This window comes from Haemaphysalis longicornis, unplaced genomic scaffold (genome assembly GCF_048455015.1).
Source record: "Haemaphysalis longicornis isolate Haplotype H1 unplaced genomic scaffold, Haemaphysalis longicornis Haplotype H1 scaffold_10, whole genome shotgun sequence".
Lineage (NCBI taxonomy): Eukaryota > Metazoa > Arthropoda > Arachnida > Ixodida > Ixodidae > Haemaphysalis > Haemaphysalis longicornis.
Window position 1 is genome coordinate 106,469,690 of NW_027526204.1, and position 27,175 is coordinate 106,496,864.

At 49.1% G+C, this 27,175-nt stretch overlaps 1 protein-coding gene across 1 annotated transcript in view; it reads left to right on the top strand.

Moving 5' to 3' along the window:
• Positions 1–25,088, top strand: part of LOC144159055 (caveolin-1-like) — a 90,949-nt gene extending 65,861 nt beyond the window's left edge. The window contains exons 3-4 of the mRNA XM_077690310.1: positions 21,894–22,136; positions 23,001–25,088. Of these exons, the coding sequence (XP_077546436.1) occupies positions 21,894–22,136; positions 23,001–23,126 (369 nt within the window). The 3' untranslated portion in view covers positions 23,127–25,088. The remainder of the gene's footprint in view (positions 1–21,893; positions 22,137–23,000) is intronic.
• Positions 25,089–27,175: the final 2,087 nt, after the last annotated feature.

Sequence of the window (27,175 nt, forward strand, 5' to 3'; positions counted from 1 at the left end):
ACGCGTCTTTTGAAGTCGCAGTCCGCAGCACGAACTTATTCGTTGCCGGAACATAAAGGAACAATCTTAAGACAAAAGTCCAGGCCATGAAAACGGCGGTCAGCAATTAACCACGGAGGCGCTTAATTGCTGAGGTGTTCTGTACGCAATGCGTCCATGATTTATTTCCCTCGGTTATTGTTTCGCGGAGGCGAAAAGCAGCAATCCCCCGAGCACACTACTGTCAGGCGGCAGTTTAAGAAGCTCGCGCGGAGTAAATTAATCCGGAGCCCTCCACTAGGGCGCGCAATCATGGTCCGGTCGTTTACATCGGCGGGCAGGTCAACGTCGTCGCTGCGTTGTTACCTCGCTCCGCGCTCGGCGGCGGAAAACGGCTTCATTGCGCATGCGTGTCGACCCAAACGGCGGCAGTTACGACGTCGTTAGGTCGTTAGCGTCCCTCGTCGAACCCTGGTGTTTCCATACACCCTGCATTTCCTTCATTTTATCTTTTTTTTCTCCTTCGGTTACTTCGCACAGTTAAGCAATAATCGAACACCTCGCGCGAACTAATGGCCCTCGCTTCGCGAGAGTAGTGCGAAGCCGTACGTCTTCACAGAGGCGTTCCGATTCCAGGTAAAAGAAGCAGGAAGCAGCGCTCCGCCCACCACACACACAACCTATCTCTGTACAAGGGGGGACCATATACTCAACGCGCTTGGGTCTCTTCGCCAGGGCGGCCGTAAATTGTTCGGATGCGCTTGGGTCAAACAGCGCTTCTCGGTAATCGGTTTTGCTCGGCGTGTATACACGTAAGACAACCTCATACACGTGAGCGAACCCTGTCGTTTGTGTTGTGTGTGTGTGTGCTCGTTTCTTTTACCCGTCATTGTCGTTTCTTTGTTCCGCATTCTCGGTTCGTTGTCATTCTTTGTTACGTTTTTTTCCAAACTTAGAGACCGGCGTTCTAATCGCCGTTGCTTTGTTTCGTTTTGTTATTATTTTTCTATCCGCGATTAAAGAAGCGTGTTGCGTCTCCCATCTGAGAGGATATTCTGTAGCGGAAGACGCGGGTGCCTTGACAGCTGTGATGCGGGTTTGACAGGCCAAGCCTGTATCGGAGCCGCCGCGACGCTGAGCCTCTTATGAAGAGGTTGCCTCAGCCTTCGGTCAAATGCCCATGGAAGGCTACATTATACGCTTTGTACAGTGATTCTCAAGCATCCTCTTCGCGGGTTTTTCCCTGGCCTTAAGCGAGACGGTATTAAGCTATAAGATTTTGTTTCCTGCTTTCTTTGATGACACCAAGCGTATTTTTCAAGTTTAGAGATCACATTTTTGTTGCTGCTGCTGTTTAGTTTTTCTGTTTTCAACCGAGCAACTTTTTTGGGGGGGCCTGCAACCCATCTTCTGTTTGCCCTCCAATTTTCTAATAACGAGATCACCTTCTCTGACGCAGTATAAGAGGTTGTTTAAGTTCTTATTTGTTTTATCCCGCTGGTTTGTTTTCATAACGGCACACCTATCCCTAATTCTGGATCACAATTTCTGAGAAAAACAAAATCGTCGTTTATCAAGAATGGGAAAAACTTTCCGCGTATAAAGAAAAAAAAAAGGCTCTAACACATTTTCGTGGTACCAAATCCACATAACGTCCATAGTGGACTTCCCGCCTCGTTCCAGTTTATTTACGACGCGTTCGGAAGTTTAGTTTTGTTATATTCAGTCCGTCTCCTTCGGTGTTCCCTTCCCGTACGCGTGAATTGTGACCCGCCGTAAAGTACGACCCCGCGGGAGGCCGCTCAAATATAAAAAGTAAACACAAACGTACAAGGATAACACGAGACGTGCGTACTATCTTACAGTCCTTTTCACCTTAGTTATTCAGAGAGCAGCCGATTTATCGCTGGTCTGTACTAGCGTTGCTATAAATGGCGCAGTCGACAGTACAACCCCACTGCGCATGCGCTAAACAGGTCTTACTCTGTCCAATTCTTTGGTCTCGTCGATTTGGCTACACTTTCTGCACCAGTTGAGGCGGTGCAGGACTTTCGCACTCGATCTGCCAGTGCAGCTAGCGCAACCTGCACTTCGGCCCTCGATTTGACACTGTGCTGCACGAGTTCTTCTACACTTCTGCACTATACTCGGGAACAAGTTAAGAACGGCACCAGCTCATGCACGGTATCACTCCGCCTAAGCGACGGACCCGGATGTCAACGGGCGCGCGCGTTTTGAAAGGAGACTGCCACGAATGCGTGATAGCGTCTGCCTTTTCTCACGTAGTTTGTTTGCCGTCGCTGCAGTAGTTTATAAGCATATTAGGTCCAAAAAGATACAAAAACGGCTCGTGCCATGTTCAAAATATTCCCAGTAACGCGCTACTTGTGCTGCGCGGGAGTAACATCCGGCTGCGGTGATGAGGCACAGCAGCAACTTTGGTGCCGTTCTTAAGTTTTAACCGAGTATAGCCTCTGTGCGAGTTCTCGTCTCGCGCAAGGGGTGCAGCGTGCTTTGGCGCGTTTTTTTTGGTGCGCATCGTAGCAGACGGCTCCAGCATGATACTTGTGTCAGTAAACGGAGTAGAAACGACAGCGTTTCCCGTTTTAGACGAGAATGGTCGTCACGTGCAACAAGATAGTGCATTTGTGTACGAAACATAAGTTGAGTGCAGGGTGACGTCATTTGAAAAGAAAAAAAAAAACAAGAAAACGCGAGCGCGGAAACACGGACTGCAGCAGACGACGTTTGTGCACTTTTGACCCTCGATTCGGCCGCTGCACGGAAAGCGCTCGAGTACGGCTGCACTCGCACTGAAAGGACTGGCGCTGCACTTGCACGACACTTTTATGAGCTAGTGCACAAAGTGCAGCCAAATCGAGGAGACCTCTTGATGAGGTGTTCGGCGTAAGCGTCAGCCACGACGCACAATTAGGCCCGCCGCTTCAGAATAGGCCGAGGAACGCCCTTTTCGCACTCCCAACGCATGAAGTTCTGTATACACGCGGTTATTGTGGGCGGGCCACGGCGTCCTCGATGGGATCGCTCTTGCCTCCGGTGGGCCTCCAATTTGTCTTCGGCGGCGCCCACTGAGTTTTCTGTAAAGGAAACTCGGTGGGCGCGGCTTCTCGGAAGCCGGCTTGACGCCGAGTCGTTATCTTCCTCGCTCCGGCAAAAGCAACCGCTGCGGAAAATGCAACCGTTCGTTGCCTACCTGAAGCACAGATGAGCTCTGGAAGCGGTGTCGGGAAATCGGGCAACACCCTCCTATCGGCGAAGCTCGCATCCATCTGCTAGAGCCTTTGATTCGGCGCGAAACGGCACATTACATATTACAACACTCGTATTGAAGGAATTCGCGTTTATCTGGGGAGGAAAAAAAAAAGAGACATTGCGGGAGACAGGTTATGTTCGAGCATACGAAAAATGTATGAGTGGCAGCCTTGCTAGTCAGAGGTGGGGGATAAGGGGTGGTGGCGGCAGTTGCTGCCTTTTGAGGTTGGGAAAATCCACTACGTTGGGCCACTGCGCGGTTCAACGTACCGACAGGGACAAGCAGTAATACCGTTGCATCATACGAAAGAATAAACGCAGGGTGGTAATGTTATTAATCTTGGCTGGGTACACCGAGAACAAGGTGCTAGTGTGAAATAGTTACTAATCGACGCCCCGAATCGCGTCGCGCAAAGGAGGTCGCAGATAACAGGTTTTGCAAAAAGACCAAGAACCCGTCGAACAGTCCCATCGAACATGAGGTGTTTAATGACACATAGCCAAAAGAAAAGAAGGCCGTGCGTGCGTTCAGGCTAATTTGTTAGGAAACCTGTTGTCCAATGTCCGCATAGATACGTGCCTGATTTGAAGCTACCAACCAGACTACTTTTTCTAACAACAGGTCCACTGAATGCCGGCTTCCCAACACGCGGGAAGGAATTGCGGGAAAGCCTAGCCTGACCAACGGGGGAAGGGGGGGGGGGGGTTAATACTAAGCAGCGCTAGTATTAAACCAAGAGTGTAAAACATGGTTATATTAGTCCTTTTTGGTAAGATGACATGTCATCACCCCGCTTCAAAGGGGAAACCAATAGCAATCATCATCATAATCGGTACGGTTGTATATTGAAAGGAGATGCCGAGAAGCTCCCATAAATGCTATCAGTAACTCGTACAATGCCCAGTAACTCGTACTCTTACCCGTCAATAACTAGTACTCTTACCCGTCAATAACTAGTACTCTTACCTATCAATAACTCGTACTCTTAGCTATCAATAACTTGTACTCTTACATATCTGCCCGATGGCATCTGTATTTGAAACGTTGCGGCAGCATGGCAGCTCAACTGGCATGGTAGTACAACTGTAGGAATGATGACTGGGAAGTAGGAATAATTGATAGAATCACAAACTTATCTGAAGGTGGTAGAGCAGCGTGATTCGTCACTTAGGATGTGAAGAGAGAGAGAGAGAGAGAGAGAGAGAGAGAGAGAGAGAGAGAGAGAGAGAGAGAGAGAGAGAGAGAGAGAGAGAGGGAGAGAGGGATAGGGAGGGAGGGAGGGAGGGAGGGGGGGGACTCTTTACCGTAAAGTTCCGAGCGAACGCCCTTCCCCGAAACATCGCCCCCCCCCCCCCCCCCTCATTCAGGGGTGAAATATTCAATTTACTAAAAAACCCAAAGATCGCCCCCACCCCTTAAATCTATGGCTTCAGCACCGATGAGTAAACAAAATAAACGCCAATCATCTATTCATGTGTTGATGCGGTCACTTATTCGTCCCCTCCGTGACTGAGACGAAAGTTCGCCCATCTCGTATTTTTTCTCGGTATCTCTGCAGTTTTTGTTAGCGGTGTGGCCACTTTTTGTAGGTTTCCACACCTGTCCAGAAAGATCGCCCATCCCGTATTTTTCATTTGATATCTCTGAAATTTGAGTGGGTGTTCTTTCGGAACTTTTAGGGTAATCCTCGACCCCTTTAGTGCCAAGCAGACAACCGTAAACGTCAAGCATCCTCAAGTTTACTGCTTTGGTCGAACAAAACTCTACCAGCTTTAATTGTGGGAGGTATCGCGCACGCTTTGACGCTAGGTTTTATTTCCATCGCCGTACACTGGCTGAACTCTGGTCGACGGAGCGCCATCTTTCGAAAGAACGGGGCGTGCTGAAGCAGTCACGACGTTCGACGCTGCTCCGTATCCTATTAAACTCTTTCATTGTTCCCGGCCAAGTCTTGATTAAGACATCGATCAAGTCGGCGCATACGTATGCGCGCACGAATCGCGAATCGGACGCGGTTTTATTACGCGAAGATCCCATTAGGGCAGACAGACACGCCAGTCGAGGTAAAGGGGGGAAAAAAAAGAAAAAACTCGTGGATCGTTGCCTGACCGATTCGTCCCGCTACCGCCCCCCTCTGGGAGCAGACGATAAATAACCAGCCGTTCGGCACACGTGAACGAGAACTCGCGAACGGAGCTAATCGAACGCGCATCCACATTATACGTTCCTGTACGGATGGCCGCATCTTCGTCTGGAACAAGCGCAGCGTCGCAGACGTGGTAAACTTATAACTGGTTTGGTGTGCGCCTCGAGCGGGTCCTCCCAGTATCTCTAGCAGTGTTATGAATATACAAACCTATAGCTGCTGCTTCGTGCGAAGCCGCCGGGTTAGGCGTTAGACACGCGGTCAGACCGGGTCGGCGATACCTAACGCGTTAGACAAGAGGAAGTGAGTTTGCCGAGCGAAAAAAAAAAAAAAATCGCCTTCGAGACGCGCGAACGGAACGCGTGAATTGCTAGCGGCCCACCCCCCGTGGCGACGGCGGTGTGCATAGGAAATCGCTACGGTTCCATCTCTTCTCACGTTTCTTCCAGCTTCGTGTTTGTTTGTTGTCTTGTGCCCTGAAGGAGCGCGCAATTTCCCGGGTGCACGGCTTGTTTGACTCCTGTTCGTGTTTTCTTTTCCCTTCTTACACCCGAAGTACTGTGTGGACCGACAATTTGTAGCCGTTGGTGGCAGGTGTACGTGTCGGCGAGGTCAACCGATCAGGTGCCGCGTCACGATGCAAATTTCCCGCCGCCTTGTCTTCCGTGACATTGCTTTTTTTTTTTTTTTTGGGGGGGGGGGGTTATCTTTGAGGAGGTTGGACATTGTAGAGCCCCAAAATTGAAAAGGTGTGCGCGCCTGTGCGCTGCGCATGCGCCGTGAGAGACATATGGAAAAAATTAAAGCCGTTCCACTCAATGTGAAAGGTGTCGGCAGTGCAGAGCAGTGATTCGCAATAATGGGCTGTAGCGCCGTTATCCGCTCACTGCTACCACCCGATGCAATTCAAATTTCCCGCCTTCGCAGTGCTCGTGCGCCCCCCCCCCCCTTCCCCCCCACCCCCCGTCTGAAACTGCGCCAGCGGGAGTTCTGTTCTTTTTGTGCTTGCTTTTCCTTCCGGACGTGCTGGCACTGCACTGCCACTTTTTTTTTTTCTTTTCGCTTAACTATCGTAAAAACCAAACCAACGAGCATTCCTAACTAAATGAACGCGGGTGCTGCCGGTTAGTTAAGTATATTTTGCCTCAAATGTACCTGCAGTTTTCTTTGCGCTAAACAGCGGGGAGACGTATGACAAGCGCCAGCGGTTCACGAGTTTCCCACGCTTATGACTAAATAAACCGCTAGGCTTCCGAAGCCTGGTTACGCCGCGACGACAGCCGCTACGATGGAATGCCATGTGGGTCTACTTGGGTCCAGTGAGCGAGCTACGACGAGACGAGCCCCTAAAGTGCTCTGCACTTAAAAAATTACAGTAACTAACTCTCAAGCGGCAGTTGTCGGATGATACGAAGCACAAACCGCTTGGCTATGCGCCGAGTCGCTTTATTGTCGGCTTCACCGGTATGCGCAAATGCGTTGGTGTGAAGGCTTCTTTTAAAGCGAAGCTTTTAGCTTCCCATTTATGTCATCTGTAGTTCACCCAAAACGCACTGCAGGGAAGCTAACTTTCTCTGACGGTGATGATGATAATTATGATGATGACCGTGGGAGGAGTGAAGAAAAATTAAAACGCCTTTCGTGGTGGGAATCGAACCTGCGTTCCTGCCGTTATGAGGCCGACGTCTATCCGATCTCGCCGTTCTGGCACTGTCGAAGCGGTTTGGATTTGAGAGGGCTGAATGGACGTGCAAAATTAGAAAAAAATTGGCAGTGGCTTAGCAAGGCTATGCCAGGATATACGTAGCGTGAGCTAAGGTTCGGGTGGTTATTCTTAGCTTTCCTGGTTGTCTAGGATTAGCTTGATTATCATGCTTACTTCTGCTAAAACGATTTCCAAACCAATCCAATCCAATCCAATCCAACCCAGTCCAGTCCAGTCCAGTCCAGTCACTGCTCCTCGCGCATGGCTTCTCCCGCAGCACGGCTCTCCAGGAGCCACGCGAAACGGCTATTCAGCGGCTCCGCCGCAGCGTCAGACTTGGCTACTGCGCAAAGGAGGTGCACAGCTAGGCACGCGCCGGCGCCAGTGCGTCTGCCGCGGCTATGACGTCACTCCTCTGGAGTGCGCAGACCGGCGAATGTGCAGACTGAATTCTCTACACACCCGTACTCCAATTGGATTGGATTTCAATCCAACACAATCCAATGTAATCCAAGCCAATCCAAGCCGATTCGATCCGATCCAAACCAATCCAATCCAATGCTTCTCACGCTTGCGCAGAACGGCCGTTGACGGCACACGCGAAACGGCTCAACCTCGGGCAGTGTAGCAATTACGCTACAAAGCCATGCACCCCTCTGTCTAACGACGACGACGGTTGAACTATGTATAAAGAAAGCCATGAAATGCCGGTATCAGTAAAGCACTAAAGAGCACAATCGCAGTGCAGTAAACCGTCCCGATAAGAAACAGGTGGTCGCATAAAGAGCGCACAGTGTTACGTCATACTTCACACAGTACAAGACACATTACACAATTATACGACTCGAGTCTGGGTTGGTTCGCCAGGTGTTGGACTTGATTTTTGAAAGACCCCTTTCCCCATCCCTGCTTCGACAGAGGGGCAGTTGATTTTTTAGGGAAAGTATGAAGGCCCTAGGGAAATACATGCTTCATCTTAGACCACAGAGCATCTGCTAGAACCTCTTTGAGGCCATGTATCTCCTCTTGTGGAGAGTGTTTCTACTGGTTCTTCCTGAACTCTGTGAGGCCCAATGGATTCTCGTGAAGAGCTTCACACCGCACCCCTTCTTGCCGGAAACAAAGTGATGCTGTCGCTCTTGAATTACCGAAAACATTTGACAGGGTCAGTCATACTGAGCCGATTACAATTGTTTATAGATACAACGTAAATTCGAAAAATTAATAAACTGAGGCATACTTACACAATAAACGAAAATTGATTGCCAGGAAGAAGGATTGCTTCCTTTGTCACCTCTTTGCTTCCTGTATCGTCAGGTGCACCCCAGGGGTCGGTCGTGGGTCCAATTGTGTTTATTTTTGTAATAAACATGTTCTCTCTCTCTCTCTCTCTCTCTCTCTCTCTCTCTCTCTCTCTCTCTCTCTCTCTCTCTCTCTCTCTCGCGCGCGCGCGCGCGCGCTCTCGTTTACGCTCTCGCTCTCTCCACTTATATTACTGGTATTACAGAATATGCACGCCCTTTGTCAAAATTTTGTGGGCCAATCCTAAGCCTTCTCGACCACAAATAATTCAAAAAATCGGCTTTACCTTTCAATGTGACAACAACGTTTTAAGGCAGTAAGAAAGGTGTTTTTTTCTAGCTTTCCTGCATAACAAGTGTCAGCCTCACTCGAAACATAAGCCTGTATATAGAATTTTTCGCAGGCTGCGCGTTTCCCACAAAATTTTGACAAAAGACTGTATATACATTCCTTGGTTGAAGTTCGGTTGTTTGCCGATAATTGTTTGGTTTCGCCTCCTTAAGAGTGTTTCTAGAATATCAAGAACTAAAGGACTGTGTCAAATTTACAATTGGTTTGAGAACCGGTGTGTATGCGAATAAATGAATTTGTATGTATGACTGGCACGAAGAGGAAAACTTCATTGATTTTTTTGTATGCCGTAAATAACAGTATATTTAGGCATCCTACAAAGCTGGAATATCTTGTAACAATGAATCCCTCGTAATCTCGAGAGGTACAAGTACGCGTGGATCAGCCCATGGCAAGGATGGCCCGTTAACGTCAATTAAAATACGCTCATACACACATTAAACTGAAGGCGTGCGCTACCATTGTTTGACCAAAATTTAGAACATGCTAGTACAATTAGGGACTCAGCAACAATGCATAAAGGAGAAATTAGAACGAATTTAGCGAATGTCTGCTGTTTTTGTTTTTTTTTTTTCTTCACTCAACAGTCGGGAGGGTTTGCGTCAACGACCTCCCCGCGATTCCCGCTTACAATGCGCGTCGACGCCGGAAAGAACGAGGACGCCGACTGTGGCTACTGTATATTATACCACTCCGGCTGCGGCAGGACGCCTAGAACATAAAAGTATATATATAAAACCCCTTTTGCTAGGGCACAAGAACGACGCGAAAAAAAAAAAAAAACAGCAACGCCGGCGCCGGCGGCGGCCCGACAGGACGCAATTTGGTCCTGCGCGAGAGCACAGGTGCAGAAACAAGTCCATTAAACGAGCTGCTGGGTCGGGAGCGTCCGCGTGTGCGTGCGTGCGGGCACTCCCGGGTATTACGGCAGGAAGAATAACCCGGCGGTCGCAGCAGCAGCCATAGACTAATGCCCCGTGAAACAAAATGACCGCGCGAGCGAGTTCTCCCAGCGCTACCGTTTCTTTACGACCTACCTGCCTGGGGTCCTGTTTGAACTGCGCGCGCATTCGGGAGTGGATGCCCGCGTCACAGAAAGCCGGTATTAGTGCGCTCAAATCGCGCGTGTGTGTATATCGTAAATATTACGCGGCGTCCTGCCTGTGGATGGGTGGGACGGTAATGTTTGTTTTGCTGACAATCAACCGAACTCATCTGCATGGCCCGCTTAGAAGGGTTATTTATAGCTAAGGAAAAAAAAGAGGCCGAAAAAAAAAACCCGGCATTGCAAGCCCCATATATGGACCTCTTAAGGTTATTTGTCCCGGAAGCATCCATTTTATCACTGGGCTGTGCTAGCCCCGATTTAATTGGCACACTCGACAGGATGACGCATGCGCAGCAATCTCCAGGGTATGCCAAGATGTTGTGAATATTTACAGTATGAAAATTTATACAGGCATTTTTCATGAAAAGGTCTATAACCCTTTTTCATGAAAAGGTCTAACCCTTTTTCATGAAAAAGGTCTATAACCCTTTTTCATGTAAAGGTCTATAACCCTTTTTCATGTAAAGGTCTATAACCCTTCTTAATGAAAAGGATATAGACCTTTTCATGAAAAATAGATCTTTCCAGAAAAAGGTCTATAGACCTTTTCAAGAAATGAATATAAACTTTGCAAAGGTGTGCAGACATTTTCATAAAAAGAATATAGACCTTGACAGGGTCTACAGTAAAACCGTTTCAAGCGCAGTCTACGCCCTTTTCTGCTCTCATCAGCGTGACTTGGTCGCAGGTCTCCTCTAACTAGCACTACCTCGGCGGTTACCTTTATCCAGGTGTACTGTTTATACCGCCATCGCTCGCTAAAAGATCGACGGACGCTGGCGCCGCTCTGAATGAGAACGTGCGGGTCCCCTATCAGCGTCCGGCCTCTTTTCATTCCACGCCGGCAGCTTGGGAGACAAAAGAGACGCCGCCAACTGTGCTTCCCGTCGGCTCGCCCGTTGATTGAGGCGCGAACAATGGGCGAGCTTCAGCGCGGCTTTGGTTGGACGAACGACGGAAGAAAGAAAATAGGAACGGCAGGTGTCGTGCGTGGCGGTAACAAATTTTCATTGGTTCAGACGAAGCATCGTTGGGTACTATACTTGAAAACTTAAAAATGTTCATCATAGCAGCAGACGACATTTGTGATGTTGCTGTCTGCCCGCGAAAGTGCCTTGTCGATTATCGCTTAATTAAACTTTATTTCATTGTCATGTGAAATTGTATTCAAGTGACGAAGTAGAAGCAACAACTGGTCAATGACATCACTATGACGTGAGTATGTATAGCCACGATCAAAAGATTACGGACCAGGGAAATGGCAATTTCAGGTTATTTCTTTTCCTATACTGACGCCCGACAAACTGTCGAATGCATTCGGATGTCGCATCTCGGGGATTATCTTTGGCACACTAAAACAGTGTGCCAGAGATGAACCCTGATGCCTTGAAAAAGACAAGTCCCCTTGTCGAAACGTTGGCAGAGGTCTGAGGCCGCTACCTCCTCCCCTCCTCCAAAGTATAATTTCTCTCTCTCTCTCTCTCTCTCTCTCTCTCTCTCTCTCTATATATATATATATATATATATATATATATATATATATATATATATATATATATATAAATACACGATAGAGAAGTCAAACTGAAAAACATAACAACATTTATTCTAACGTTTCGACCGGGGGCCGGTCTTTGAAAAAGACCGGATCTTTGAAAAAGACCGGCCCCCGGTCGAAACGTTAGAATAAATGTTATGTTTTTCAGTTTGACTTCTCTATCGTACAGCTAACCTCATAGCCAGGAACCTTTTCTCTTAACTATATATATATATATATATATATATATATATATATATATATATATATATATATATATATATATATATATATATATATATATATATATATATAGAGAGAGAGAGAGAGAGAGAGAGAGAGAGTCAAGAAGACAGCCGGCAGCCGGTTGAGGTTGTTTAATTGCAGGAGCGAAGCCGATGGATAACGCAGGTCTGAGCGTTGCAATCACCAAGCGCGTGTCTGGCGCATGCACTTCCTGGGGTTTATCGTCTTCCCTGACACCTCTTTGGCCCATATCCCCGTGTGTGGATTGGGCATAATCCTATATGGGCTATGCTGGTGAGCCACATACCCCGATGTCTTGATGACATGTTGCGTCTATTGCACATGTTCATTACCCTCGCTACAATATATATACAGCGTACGGCTGTGCGGAGAAGCTTCAATTCGCAGAGATCGCTCTAGGTGTTATGTTAGCTTTGTCGCTTGTGTACCGTCGTAGTTACGCTTCGGTTAAACTTGTACACAAACCCGTTTATATCAGCGTCGAGAAAGCTGCCACGGGGACAGTTGTTGGGAAAGGGACTTATCGTAAACAACTGCGAAGAATCGCTCACCTTATGTCAACAAACGAACAAACATGGCGCGTTTCTGGCGAAGCGTCTGTGGATCGATTCCGTTCAATAGTTGGTTTACTCCGTGACGCTGCCCGGCGGGCCGGTGTATCTGGAATTGTCTAATAGCCCATAGAGCAAAAATACATCGACAAAAAAAATGGGGGGGGGGGGAGACAACATGGCGACTGTCACGTGCTTGTGCCACCGTTAATGGTCGCCGCACTCAGTGGGGGAACACCACAAAGAAGTGGACAGCGTTCTGCATTCTTACTTCACTGCCCTCCCATCACATGCGGAGTCGGAAGCCTCCATGTTGGACCGCGGTGGGGACGTGCGTAGAGAGGAGGGACGCTGGGAAGGGGGGGTTTGCGAGCCTGCGGTCATCGAACTTCTCGGTTCGCGGACCATCCCCTCAAGCCGCGTCGTTCCCCCCCTGGTTGGGTTTGCGTGACCACCAATTTGGATGCGCACTTTTGCGTCTGCGTCTGTTTGCTTGCTGTCAGCTATTGTTGTTGCGCCGGGTCTCATCCCCTCCCTCGTTTTTCTTCTCGTCTGCCCCGCCACTTTCGCTCTCTCTCTGGTCGCCCGGTCATTTTCTTTTTATGCTTTTTTTTCGTGCGCTGCAACTATGTTTCGAAGAAGCCCCGTTTAGAGTTCCCCTTGCACGGACGGACGAGCGCCAGGAGAGAAGGGTCACCCATCCGTGCAGACCGGAACGAGATGTCCATTCCAGAAGCCAAGCTCTCTTTCCCGTCGCATCTTATACTTCCTGAGCGTGTTCATCTCTTCTACACGAAGTTACTTCAGACTTCTCGCTTCCAAACTTTCTTTACCGTTCAACTGCTCGATTCCTTCGCAGCTGCCATTTCGTATGCAGACGTCCCTATCGGCCGTCGCAGTCGACAAATTGGCGGAGTAGCCAGCCGGGTTCGCGGTCACGGTCACGCTGGATTATCCGGACACACACGGTGTATTGCCAGTGCGGTGATTTCCGAAGATTGGTTCGGACGGGCTTGTTTATTCTTTGACGAGAACGAGTGAGCGCAGTGCGAGAAACAGCGCCCCCTGGGCGGCGCCACCGGGCAGGTCGTGGTGCGTGTCGCGTCGTCTGCTGCGCCGGTCGTCTGCTCCTAAGCGCCAGACGTGCCGCTTCTTCGTTCCCTTTCGGCGCAGCAGACGACAGACAAAACGCAAGTCGGAACGAGGAAGGCAGAACCGGAAGGTGTGTTAGGGTCGTCCTGTCTGGCGCGTCGCCCCCTCGGCAGAGGGCGACTCCGTACGCGTAGCAGACGTTCTCCTTCTTTCTAAAGGCAATAAATACAACCTTCAGGAATGAGCTCCACATGCATAACGTTGACCCCACCAGGAGGAAGAGTCGACGACGGGAGAGGATGGCCTGCCGTAAGCCCCTCTGGTTTAGAGGGGCGTGAGCTTTAACAGATGACTGACCAGAAACTTGTTTTGTCAGTTGTTCGCGCGTGCTTAATTTCAGCGCCCTCCTGTGCCGGGGAATGTTGGCGGAGGCTTTACGAAGTGAATTTATGGGACGGTAAAAATATAGCGTGTACCTTCAAGCGATGGCTCGCAAGCTGAGAAGCTGACCGATCTTGTTACGCTCCAGACGATTGGTTTTGCTTGTTTGTTCGTGAGAAATGATGAGAAAGAATGTGAGAGGTCTTTTTTTCGAGCATTTGCGCGAGCGGTGCTGTACGAAGAAGCCGAAAAGAAGTATATACGGGTTTTGAAGTAGCGCGTGCCACCAAAAATTGGAGCGAAAAAGAAATGCAAATTCATTGTCACGGTTTTGAAGGCTCCGACAGCAGTTGGTGAGAGACCCAAGTGGGACACACAGCTGAAAAAAAAAAAAAATCTGGTCAGACTTCTCTGTACGGTGTTCAAGTGTAGAGGACTTAGATAGCAAATGATTAAATGCGGCATGTCTCAGTCGAGAGTGATCCAGCTCTTCGCTCGAGCGAACAGAATTCGCGCACTTTTAAAAATAGATCAATAAATTTGTTTCACCCGTATTCTGTCCCGGAGTAGCGGCTGCTGAAACTACTGCAGAGAATACTGTAAAGCTAGTTCCGCTTTGCGTGGTTACTGGTATACGTACGCAGAACCGGGGATAATTATCAATCATTGACGCACCGAGTCCTGACGTCTGCAAGACCGCTCGAACACAAGCGATATTTCATCCGCAGGATCTGGCCGAGCAATGATCCATTTAAACTCCGTTGGTTAAGTTTCTTTGGGCCTCTTTTGTCGCGTTGTAGTTATGCAACAACACGTACGGCGCACGCTGATTGTACTTTATCATACACACAGGCTCGCACAGGGAAACAATTCTGGCCTGGCTGTAAGACCGATGCGCGAGTCACGTATAGAGGCGAATTACGTTCCGCTTGGTCACCGTTGGCTTAACTGGTTCCAGTTACGTTCTTCTTCTGTTTGTCTTTTTTGAGGTTGCGGTTGTCCCAAATCTCAGGTTCCGATTTGGCATCGTGGTGCCTTGTATTGTTTCGTGCTACACGCGACATGCCATCGTTCTCTGAAAGGAATCAGTAAGGAAGCTGTGCGCACGCACAAAAAAGGTGAAAAGCGGGACACATGTAAGAACAAGGTGAATTGCGTTTCGGTCAGTGGGCCGGCCGAAACATAAATTTGGCAGAGCGTGGACTGGATTAGTTACAAACGGAGGGTTCAGAGAGAGAGAGAGAGAGAGAGAGAGAGAGAGAGAGAGAGAGAGAGAGAGAGAGAGAGAGAGAGAGAGAGAGAGAGAGACACCGTTGATGCGTAGGCGAGGTTAGCCAGGCTAGCCGCCCGACTTGCTGCGCAACATGAGCGTCAAGATACAAAAGATATGCGAATATCTTTTTTATGCGAACACGAGAAGCACGCAAACAACCAGGCGAAACAGTAATTGGACCGAGAGTTGCAGCTGAATGTTGAGTCCAGTGTTCCGGAGGAACGTAGTATACAAGTTCAATATTGGATAGTAGACCTTCCTACGCACCCTCGTCGAAAGTAGACCCTCTCCCCGTTCCGCAAAGGTGCCTTCTTTAGTTTCGGCCGGTGATGAAGACCCCGCTCCTCTCGGACTCGAACTTCATAGAAAGACGCAATGTCCACGTCGTTCTGTTGCCCTTGGCCAGAGTAAGCCTATAAATTCGGAAATAATCAGCGCATTACTTTTTAACGAGCTATCCCTCAATTGCGTGCCACCGGCGTATACGCCCTTGAAAACCGTGCCCCTAGCGCGTTCGTGGACTTTCTCACGAACCCCTTCGTGCGAGCACCCCGTTCGCTTCGCTTATAGCATATATTCCTGCTGTTCTCCGCTCCGAGGACTGTTCTGTCGAGCCGCGCAGGCTGTTTGCTTTCGCTAGCGGCGAGCTGTAAAAGATATTTTTAAAGCCGTCAGCCGCGCAGCTTTGGATGTGCACGCAACAGCAGCAGCCCACCGCACGGAGTTGGGCTCGTGTTTGCAAACCACCGCCTTGGCCTGCCAGCGAGCCAAAATTAAGAGCCTGCCACGGCGGAGGATTGCACAAACCAGGGGCGCACGGGGCCCAAACAAGGCTTTAATGAGCGGGAGAGTTAGAAACAAAAAAAAAATAATAACGAAGGAAAAAAAAAACACGAAAGGTGCTAAACCTGGACTTCGTCTCGAACCAGCGCTGTTTTACTTCACGTAGTATTTTCCAGAAAACGCTGTTTAAATGTCAAGTTCGGGTAAACCTGACGTCACTGTTTGGATCCTTCGTCTGAGTATGCGCATCGTGCTGCTCGGGCTGCGCCCATGCCAATATCGATAGCATATCCCCTCAGATTGCGCTAATCACCTTATCCGTGTCGTGCGATAGGCTAGCGAGCGTTTAGTCCTTCGCCTGACGGTGGTTTGCGACCTCGTTTGACCTTTGCCTCTCAGATAAGCAGGAATTACTGTTCGATGAGGTGATTTCTTATAGTACCGTATACGTCCTTTGGGTGGCGCGCACTACACATGATAAGGAGATCAGACCTGGGCAATGGGCTCATCCCGCGGGTCTTACCGATAACGTTCTGGAGACTACAGGGACCATTCTGTAGACCAGTCGTACGAAGCGACATGGCGGTCCCGTAGGGAATTGCGCGCATGCGCACTGGCATCCCACCGTGGTAGACAGCAAGTGCTTCCGTCGGTAGATGACGTAACGACGCGTTTCGGCTGCCTCATACACGTTCCGTAAACTTTTGGCGACGGCAATTTGCCGCAAGCTAAAAAAAAGGTAACGTGGAAAGGTAGAGGAAGGTCATTTATTCTTCAAAGAAGGCGCCAGGAATCACTACCAAAAAAGGTTCAAAAACGCGTTCCAACTTTTTTTTGTTGCTTGAGACGGGCCACAATTGTTTGCGCCACTGGCGGCAAACCCTATACGTTTCCTTTTAGTGGCCTCTTCTGAATTTAAAGAATAAAGTAGTACAATAAAGCACAACGAGTTGTTTCAAAGCTAAGGTAAAAACACATGTTCATTTGTCATGCCTCGTTGTGCTCTCATCTTCTGCGCCGCTTTTGTATGTGTTCCCGTGAGGAAAGAACACGACGGCGTTGCCACACGCATTGTCCACTCAAGCTGAGTCAGTGTTTGGGAAAAACTGCGGTCTCTAGGCCATCACGCACTTAAATTTAAGAAAGATGTCACTCGGGAGGCACGATTCAGGTGGGTTTCTGCGATGCCAAGTCACGCAGTCACCCCGTCGTTGTAAAGGTGTCACATGAGTGGTACCAACGATACGAATCATCATCACTGTTTTCCGCCAAGAGACTTGCGCAGAACTACAAATTCGGATAAGCGTTCGATAGCTATTAATCAAAAGAAGTTAACGCCGCAGCTTCTCATTCCCTGCTTCGCTGTTCGAGCCACCAGATCCATAACGGTGGCTTCGAAGTATACTTCGTTTTTCGAAGTTCACGTTGCTTTCCGCGCCCCGCTTGCCACGCTGTGGACCTTGGGCAGTCGCGACGACGTGTCACATTCAGCCAAAGGTCAGCTTTGGCCGTTATCTCTCCAAGTCACCCCCGACACACCGATTCAAGCACAAGCGACGATAACTGTCTTCAAACAGGATGACCCCTACCCCAGGTCACTTCCTTTCAAAACAAAGATGACCTTGTGCCAGCCTTCAAGCTCCTTGTCTGCGAAAAACTGAGCAGAGCTATCAAAGACTGGAGTGTTACCAGAAGGAACGGGACTCACGCCAGACTTGGTTATCACAGAGCCCCGACAAGACGTGACACGCGGCGGAGACAGCGCGTGGAGCCGTGTCTGGCCGTTGCCTGTCCTGTTTACAGTTCCTCATGTCGCGTCTGCTCACGGCGCCCGAACGACCCAAAGAACCGAATCCTGGTAGCAGCGGGAGCACGCTGTCAGGCGGAGAATAGGCAGGACTTGGTCGAGATGTGTATACCGTAACCGCCGTTCCTTGTATTAAAGAGCGAAAGTCTGGCTAAGCGGGGGCTTTCTGCACGGTGCCAGAGGACAATGGCACGGGCGCAAGGATAGCAGAGGCCATGCGTAGTATATATATATAGACGAAACGCTGAAGAGTGGAAGCTCTGTCTATTTACTCAGGCAGCTCTTTCTCTGGTGTGTATCTGTATACTCAGCGGGCGTTGACGCGGAACTATACCGATGTCTGGCGTTCGTTCGCGGCCAAGGTCTGCCCGCCCCCCGGCTGTGTTATACCGGCGTCTGGCCATCGGCATACCGGCGGACAGCGCGTATCTGGATTGCTTCTTGTCACGAAACGCGCGCTGGTGCCGTTTTGTAGCGTAAGCTGCATCTGTCCGAGGTTGAGCACTTTCGCCGGGACCCTGAAGGGCCGTGCTGCGCAAGCGGAAAAAGCATTGGATTGGATTTGAATTGGATTGGATTGGATTGGATTGGAAATCCAATCCAATTGGAGTACGGGTGTGTAGAGAATTGGGTCTGCACATTCGCCGGTCTGCGCATTCCAGAGGAGTGACGTCATAGCCGCGGCAGACGCACTGGCGCAGGCGCCAACTCCGCCACAGCAGTAACAAGACCGCATGCCACACGACTGGCTGCACACGCCGCGTTTTCGGCCTCCGAATGCAAGACGTTCTTTGTATGTATACAGCGGCGTTGCAGAAATACGCTGACCAGGTCAGGGTACGAGTACGCAGAGGAAGAAACATAAGCGGGGCGTCACGTGATAAGTGTTATCAGATGACAGTAATCCTTTGATAACACAAACGTACAAACAACATGCCTTCTGTGCAGGCAGAGCCCCCAATGTTTCCTTCTTTGACTTCCCGTAGAAGTTCGCGTCAATGGAAATTCAGTAGAAGCTAAACAACAATTCAACGCTGGCTTCTTTTGATTGACTCGTCAAATTTAGAAGTAAGAGGACAAGTTGGACTAGTTGGTGCAGACTCAGATTCATGAAAAACAGCGCAAGAAACACGGGACAAAAGCAGAGGGTACGACGCACACCGCTGATGCGCTGTGCGTCGTCCCCTCTGCTTTCGTCCCTGTGTTTCTTGCGCTGTTTTTCATCACGAATCAAATTTATAAGCCCGATTGCGGGTGTCGGGGCCCCTCATCCCAGTAGCGAACAAATCGCGTAGATAATTTGTTTGATTTCCAACTTGTGCAAGCAGGCATTCCCAGCAGATCAACCGAAATTCAAACGCGCGTACATCTGTTGCAGGAAATAAGCGTTGTTGCGATTGCTTTGTTGCGCTCCCCGTTCCACACTTGGGTGATGTCTTCCCGCTGTAAAACAATTGTTTACAGCGCACTATCACTTCCTCGACCAACTTCGGCCGTACAGCGAACAATTGAGGCGGCAAAATTAGGGTCAAGCCGAACTTGTTCTGCTCGCCTCTAATTACCCATGACATCGAGCCATGCTCGTCTTACGTTTCTCTTGTCGATATCTTGGCTGCAGACGTTGTCGATATCTAGACTCCATATCTCTTCGATATATCTTGTTGATACCGAAGCGGACGTCAATGTCCTGGCATCCGGCCGCACCACTGGGTTCATTCTGCGGAGCGTGCCGCATTCCTCAGTCCTCGCCCTCGTGTACACATATACACACCGAAAGACGCAGAAACTGTTACAGCATGAGCCACAGGGCACGGGGACCGAGCCCCCTTTTGATGAAGCGCGCCCCGCTTCCACATCGTCGACGTTGCCGTTTCTTGACGCTTAGCAGACGTCCTTCCTCGCGGCTCGACGAGGGGTGGGCGGGCGTAGAGGAGACGTCGGCGCTTCCGCTCGCGGTTTTTTAGGAGCCGCATTCCCGAGTCGGCCCCCTTTGAGCGGGGAGCCCGAATTCCGGTCGTTCTTGTTAAGCGATACACGAGGCAAGAAAGGCGCCCCTTTGTGTGGTCGTCCCTCTCCCCGCCGGGGGCTCAGTGCCGAATCGTTGCGGTCTCTCGCTGAAGAGCGCGGACCCCGGCTCTTGTTTGGAGATCGTTTCCGCGTCTGCTGCCGCTGCTGCCACTGCCTTTCAGCGCCGTCTTGAGTCAAGGCCCCAGTTGTCAACTTTCGTCGCCAAGAGCGCTGACACGCTCCGACGCGATGAGTCCCTTCACGCACAGAACCGAGTTTATGGGTCTATTCAACTCGCGATTGCCGGTAGCTGGACCGTGAATTCTTGACGACAGTATGCAGGGCGGTTCGCAGTACAGTTGCCGTTACGGACGTTACGGTGTTTTAGATTGTGCTCTCTCGAAGAGAGTGGGTCTGATGAAAAGGACACGCATGGGGCAGTTGAGGTACGCGATGTCAGTATCGGAGCTACCCGTCAATGCAGGCCTTGCTAAAGCACAATTGCAGGGATTTATACACCCCCCCTAACACCCCCCAGAAGGGCTTCGACACCCCCCAAAAAGATTCCACAACCACAAGCACCCTGCCTAGGGATTTATACAACACCCCCCCCCCAAACATCCCACCGACACCCCCCCAAAATCGAAATTCTGCATAAACCCCTGTACAATTGGCAGAAGTTTTGCTGCCAAGGCTTGCCGTAGACACCGGTGGATGAGAACTGACATTACAGCTTCTGGTTAGGATTTCATATACGGTGTTTTACGGGCCAGCTGGTCCTTGAGGCGCATTGTAGGGGAAGGCTAATGACTAATTGTGGCAGTTGTCTTTCTGCGACCTTGCTAACCATCGCTGCTATCCTTGTCAAGCGGCATTTATTGCGCACGGATGTCCACCCACACGGCCAAACAAGACTTGCATTAGCACCCGAATGTCATTTGTTGCGAATGCCAGGTTTACATTGGGCGTAGGCTATAACTTAGCTCATCTGCACTCCTCCACGTGTGCACCCTTTGTCGAAATTTTCTAGGCAAATCCTAAGCCTTCTCGACCACAAAGAATTGAAAGAATAAGCTTTACCGTTCAATGTGAAAAATTACTTAATGACAGTAAGAAAGAAAGGTCTTTTCTCCAGCTTTCCGGCATTAAAGGGTCCATGAAGAGAAAATACAACTTTGGGTAACATTAAAAAATTACGCTTCAGTACCTCATTCAGCTCCATTCCGGCCACGAAAGACGCTTTTTAACCGATAAAAACGCAAGAAATACTTAAGAACTTTCAAATTTCGCGCCACCGTGACGTGTTATCGGCGCGAGTGACGTCATATGGGCGAGCAGTAAAACATAATTTTCAGTGGGTTAGGTGCACGTTAGCATTCAAGTGATTCGGTCAAACGGAACTAGCGGCCCCACTACAATCGTCCAGTCATGTGTCCTGGCGATTGATTAGTTCGGCCGCCGTCAATCGCCCAAACAAGCTTCTGTGACGTCATACAAAAGTTGCCGGAAACTGACTAGCGAGTCGCCACAGCTCCACACGTTTTCTTTAATATCTCTGTTATTTTTTCGAAGTTTGCGAGGAAATCGGTATCATTTTTATCAGGACAAAGCAGCCTTTGTAATGAACCAAACTCGTATTTTGTCTTCGTGGCTCCTTTAAACATTTCAGCCTCTCTGGATGTAAGCTTGTACCCTGAATTTTTGCTCGGCCTGCGCACTTTCATCTTGGCCTAGAAAATTTTGACAAAGACTGTACTTCTTACCACCGTTAACCACCTGTGCTGGTCAGAATAAGCGTACGTGCAGGTAAAAATCTCATGCACCAGTGAACAAATAAGGAACCCTGCAAGGCTAACTTTTCTTCATCAAAGTTGCTTTGTCATGGTGGATGAGCGTGGTTTTTAAGACAGATTTGCGATTAAAGTGTTTGTGTAGGTGTCATTCGCTGTTGCAGAGCTTTAATTCGCTGCCTGACCTACTGTCAGTGACATGAAGCATGGCACCACTACGAAAAGGATTGTGTTGGAAAGCCGTCTTTATGAATTAACCCACAAAAAAAGTGTTCGAGCGCTGCTCCTGACCATGTTTTTAATGCGTTAGCATCTTTGAGCCCCTCCTACCACAAATGCGCCTGCTAGTAACGCATAAGACATTGCGTTCCAAATACAGGGGCATAACGGGTATTTAATAAAACGCCCTAGGGACAACAACTTCGAATGTAAGCGTACAGGCACATGTCCAGATATGAGCATTTGGAATGAATGCTTACACACAGCAATTCACACTTGGAAGTTTCAACGATTTTCTCCCCCTCTTCTTCGAACGTGCAGCTGGTGTTCGAGGACGTCATTGCGGAGCCCGACGCCAGCCACGGCTTCGACGGCGCCTGGAAGCTGACCTACCTGGTGTTCTCCAGCACGCGCCTGTGGTGCTACCGGCTGCTCGCAGCCCTCCTGGCACTGCCCTGCGGACTCACCTGGGGACTGCTCTTCTCCGTCCTGTCGCTCGTGCATGTCTGGCTGATCACGCCATCGCTGCGCGTCTTCGACGTCTTCCTGCACGTCGTGCACAGGGTGCGTATTTACACCCTACACGCACGCGCGTTTACTCCTTAAGGGGTGTAGCTTCGTCGTTACGTGTTGCGTTTGCGCTGTGCATCGTCAACACCCTCCTGTACTGTCGTAAACACATCTGTGCACTAAAGGAGGTATAGCTTTGGTGTTATGCGACATGCCACGCCTGTGCTGAAAGTCTCCAGTGTCATTTTGCATGGGGTTACACCCTTTGGGGTGCCACGCCTGTGTTGAGCTCATCTGAAATCTTTTTGCACAGAAACATTTCGAATGAACTGCGAAGACACTGTTTTACTTCAACGGTGCAGATCCTGCAATTGTGTCATGATTACAGTGAAAATCTTGCACGCCATGTACAAGTATGACACGCTTTTGCGTTACGTGTTGTTATTGGTGCTCAGTGCATCTTTTTCTTTGAATCAGTTTACAAGCGTGGACACCCTATTTGCCTTGTGGGTGTAGGGGTACGTGTTGTGCTGAAACTGAACAAGTTGGCGCCTAATGCCGGTCACAATAAAACGAAAGCCCAAACAGCACAATACAAACATGAATACTCAGATTAATCAATCTTGGTTTATGAAAACTAAGGTAATGACACATTTCCTGTACGTTATAAGTACGCCAAACTCGGCGTGAGATACGCGTGGCCAGTAAAACTGCCATGAACGTGAGGCTCAGTAATGAAGACCTAAAGGGCTAGCAGTTCACATACAAACTCCTTCCATATTTTACTCAGTACAGTTATCACACGACCGTCAACACCTTACTGTATAACTTTTCTCGTGAGCTTGGCACTACCATGCAAGCGACGTGGGGACCCGCAATGGATTTCTCTACTTTGGCTTTGGCTTTGTCTTCCTGCAGGTCTGGGGCGGCCTGGTGCGCACCCTGCTGGATCCCGTGTTCCAGTCCATCGGCAAGGTCGCCGGTGACGTGCGCGTCACCCGAACGCAGGTCTACCCGAAGAACGACTTCGCCCACGACCCGTGAAGCGACCATGCCGCGCCACCTGGCCACGGTCAAGGGGTCGGCCGGATCAAGACGACATGGTGGGGAGGGGCAAACAGTTGCCGTGAACATAACCGGGGTGGTGGTTACTGAACCACCACCAACAACCACCTTTGCAGTGGAGAAGGCCCACTGACCACCCACCCACCGAGCTTTTAATTTTTGCCAACTTCGATCAGTTTTTACAACCCACCCACTTCACCATTCGCGGGAGTCTTGGTGTTGACGAAGACCGCGCATTTCCTGCACTCAAAAAAAAAAAAAACAGAACGGCGCAAAGGTCCAATGACAATAAAGAAAAGGAAGAAGTAGGTGAAAGCAATAGAAAGAAAAAAAAGATTACTATAAAGATAATAATCTTAAAATATGCACGAAAAAAGCAAACATGAACGGCAGAGTAAAATGTCTGGCTGGCATCCCAATTGCAATCAAAGACCACTGTGGTCCAATTGACTTAGGAATTTGCTGATGCATTAGTGCTTCAACAGTACCACTTGTCTGGCGCAGCTAGTATTGCACCGGACAGCCAGGCCGGTTGTACAGAGACCGCTGAAGACTGTTGTGGTCGTGCTCAAAAAGCTGCTTGCTCGGCTGCAAAGGAGCCAACTATTGATGTAAATGTAAATGGAACTCCACTGCTTGTTTTGCAGAATTGCATATTATTTTCTTTTATACTGTGGCATCAATGTTTTTAGCTACGAGGTCTGATATAAGTGCGCCACATTAGATGTAACAGTCATGCTACCATGCCTTGTTTTGAGGACTAGACATTTTCTTTTAGAGCTTGCAAATCTGTAAATTAACTTGTGTGTACACAGCGCTCTTACATTGGATGCCTTCGATCTTTCCTCTGTGACATTGTTCTATGCCTTCATCTTGAGCGTACAATACTGTGCTTACAACCAAAACAAAACTGCCATTCAAAAACACACTACCGTGCCTTATATTGCTGCATGACCCAAAACACCACGGGCTGGTTGTGAAGTTTTAGAGATTTAATTCGTCGACGCGGGCTGAAATTGAATATTGCGGTGCTGTTGTGGTATTTTCTGTTTGTTTTGGAACAGCTAAATTAAAACAGGTGAACAAAGCAGAGCCCATTTGAATTAAAACTAGGAAAAATTATTACTGGTCCCACGCAACATGAAAATTGTGCTCTGGGAGGTCCTTAGAGATGTACAGGAGCTTCGTGGATACATTCCCACGTTTAAATGATGGGGAGGATTTTTTTCCCTTGGTCTCACAACTAGCCAGTATTATCAAAGCAAAGCTAAGCATGGCACAATGAATTCGCAAAGGTGCTGGCATAAACACTGATGCCAATGTTTGTGCCAAACAGTTGGCTGCAAAATATTGACTACACTCTCTAAAACTTCACGACAGTCTTATGGTGGGAACATAAGAAAGTATCAATTTTACACCAAGACAGTATTTCACTTATCATATATGTATGTGTGTTTGTGTGTATTGTCTTGTGGTGCGCAAGGCGCTTCGCAGTTTTTAACTACAGGTTTTATACGGCTTTTCTAAGCAACTCATTGTCATCCCAAAGTTAGAGAGACCACGGTATGTTCCACACCCGTGCCCGTGGGTGTGGGTCTCACCATAAGCCTGCGACTTTTATACATATTTGCCCCTGCCTTTTTTTTTTTTTTTGTTCACTCAAGCATGTTCATAATAAAGCCTATAGTTGGCCGGTGCCGATCAAATATACGCAAGCAAGCTGCTTCTCATCACGTGTCGTCGAGCGATGTATGCATCTTCCATTTGCAGTGTGGGTCCACGAGTATGAGACACTCAGCGAGCGAGCGTAGCTCCAACGAAGATCTTATACAGAGGGCTAAAGCGGAGCAAGTATCTCTGTTGTTTTGAAAGTGCCGAAGTTTGTAACCACGCTTCCTTTTTTCATGTGCAAGAAAAAGTAATAAAGTATCTTTTATCCAACCGGTTTGGTTTCAATGACTACATGCTTGCCCCTGTAGCCTATTGGTGTAGGTGGCTCAAGCCTACTTAGAGGCAAAAAGGCACAAGTGCAAAGACTCTGTTTTAACTTTCCTTACCTTAAAGCCACAGCAGGTGACAAGCTTGCCATTTGAAAGCATGGCCTAATAGTCCAAGAATGACTCGTCCAGATGTGGCCAGGTTAAAGGAGTAGTGACACGAAATTTCAAAGCTGAGATAGCCATGTAAAATGCTTCCTTTTTATCAGGAGATACCTCCCAGCAAGTTTCAACAGTAGCCGTTCAGTATAACACATTTTAAATTCATTTTAACCTTTGCCCGCACGAGAAAGCCTAGAGCGGGCCAGCATGACATTATCTGCTACTTGTCCCAAACTGCTGACGTCGGGGCTACCGTGACGTGCCGACGCGCTGGCTGCGGTTGGCGCGCGCTGCTACACCGAGTGTACACGTCACGGTTTTGGGACTGACGTCATGTTGCCCGGGCTCGCGGGGATGGTGAAGACCTTGGCCGCTCTGGGCGAGCGCGTGCGTCCAGACCGGCCACGGTGCGAAAAGAATGGTGACGTCAGGTGCTACCTCTTGTCATGGCGGCCGCTCAGCGTTCGTTTTATCGAAACGGAAACTGACACGAATAAACGACGCCATAAATGATTGTTTACGCTGCGATCGACCGTCTAATGTGCCATTCCATGATTAGTGGGCTAATAGGCACCCATAGCAGCCAAAAAAACGTAACACGAAAATTTCGTGTCAGGTTGAAGGGGCCCTAAATAGGCTGCTGAAGGTCGCCATTTCAATCGCGCAATCGCTAGAGTACCCCTTCACGGCAACGCATACTAAATATTACACCTATGCGTAAAGCAGGGGCCGCACAAACACGCAAAAAATATCTTTTTTTTTTCTTTTTGTTTACCTATCACTTCCTCGCCGCCAAACTGCTACGCTCTGACGTACAGTTCTGCCTCTGACGCCGCTATTGGTGGCCCCCTTTAAATGCTGTAGCCAATCAGCGTTCCCGGCTCTGGGGAAAACGGGGGTGCTGTTCGGGCGAGCGGCGCCCCGGCACCTGCGGCACGACGTATCTCAGTAGGGACGAATGTCCATCGTCGCTATCTGTCACACCAGCTTAGCTGAGTTTGCAGATAAAGCGCGTCCTTTCAAGGTATGAATAACGCTGAAAAACATAGAGAGTCTCCGCAGGCGGCAACGCCGCTACAAGCATCTGCCTTAAGAGCATCTTGCTTCGACCGATTACCCGACCCAATCAGGCCTAGCGTCGAGAGCCGGTGGGTGCTTGAGTGTAATACAAATTATAACCCGTCTTCAAACAGCTTCTCTCACACACAAACCCGTCTACAAGCAGCACACACGCTACGACACACACGCACGCCGACGCACATGGACACACTTATAACGTGCATGTCACTAAGCGAACAAAGCCCCATCCTCTTGGCCAAACCCCCTCTGCATTAGTGGCAGCTCAGTTGTATACAGAGCGCCCAGATTTGTCGTTTTTGGGAAGCAAATTCGAAAATTCAATGTCGTACCTGTAAGCTATGAATCAGCGATTAGGGGTGAAGCCCCTTAGGGGCTTCGGCTGTCGGCGTCTAATGTCGTCATCGTAACCGTCGTCTCATGTAGTCACGGTACTAAAACACCGGGACACTCGTTTTTCAACGCCTTGCGCTAGAACGTAACGCGCACAAAAAAAAAAAACACCGGGACACTCGTTTACGCCTCGCGCTAGAATACTTCGTGCTTCAAAGACACGAGACTTGCATCAAAACTGTACACCTCTACCCCAAAACGGTTTCATTTCCGTTGGCAAAAACGCCAAGGCACCAAGAATACACTAATACACCGCATGCTTCGCCCCTCCCCAGGTTTCACGTTAGTGGAGATGGCCCGGGATTTTTTCAAGCAGCTTTAAAACACCCGCGTGTGGTGACTGTGGCCGAAGAATATGGTTTACCGTGCATTCGTGTAAGCATGAATCGTATGATCGAGGTGATCTATTCCGCCTGAGAATACAACCCAGCGCAGCTTCTCACGAGTTTTATGACATTC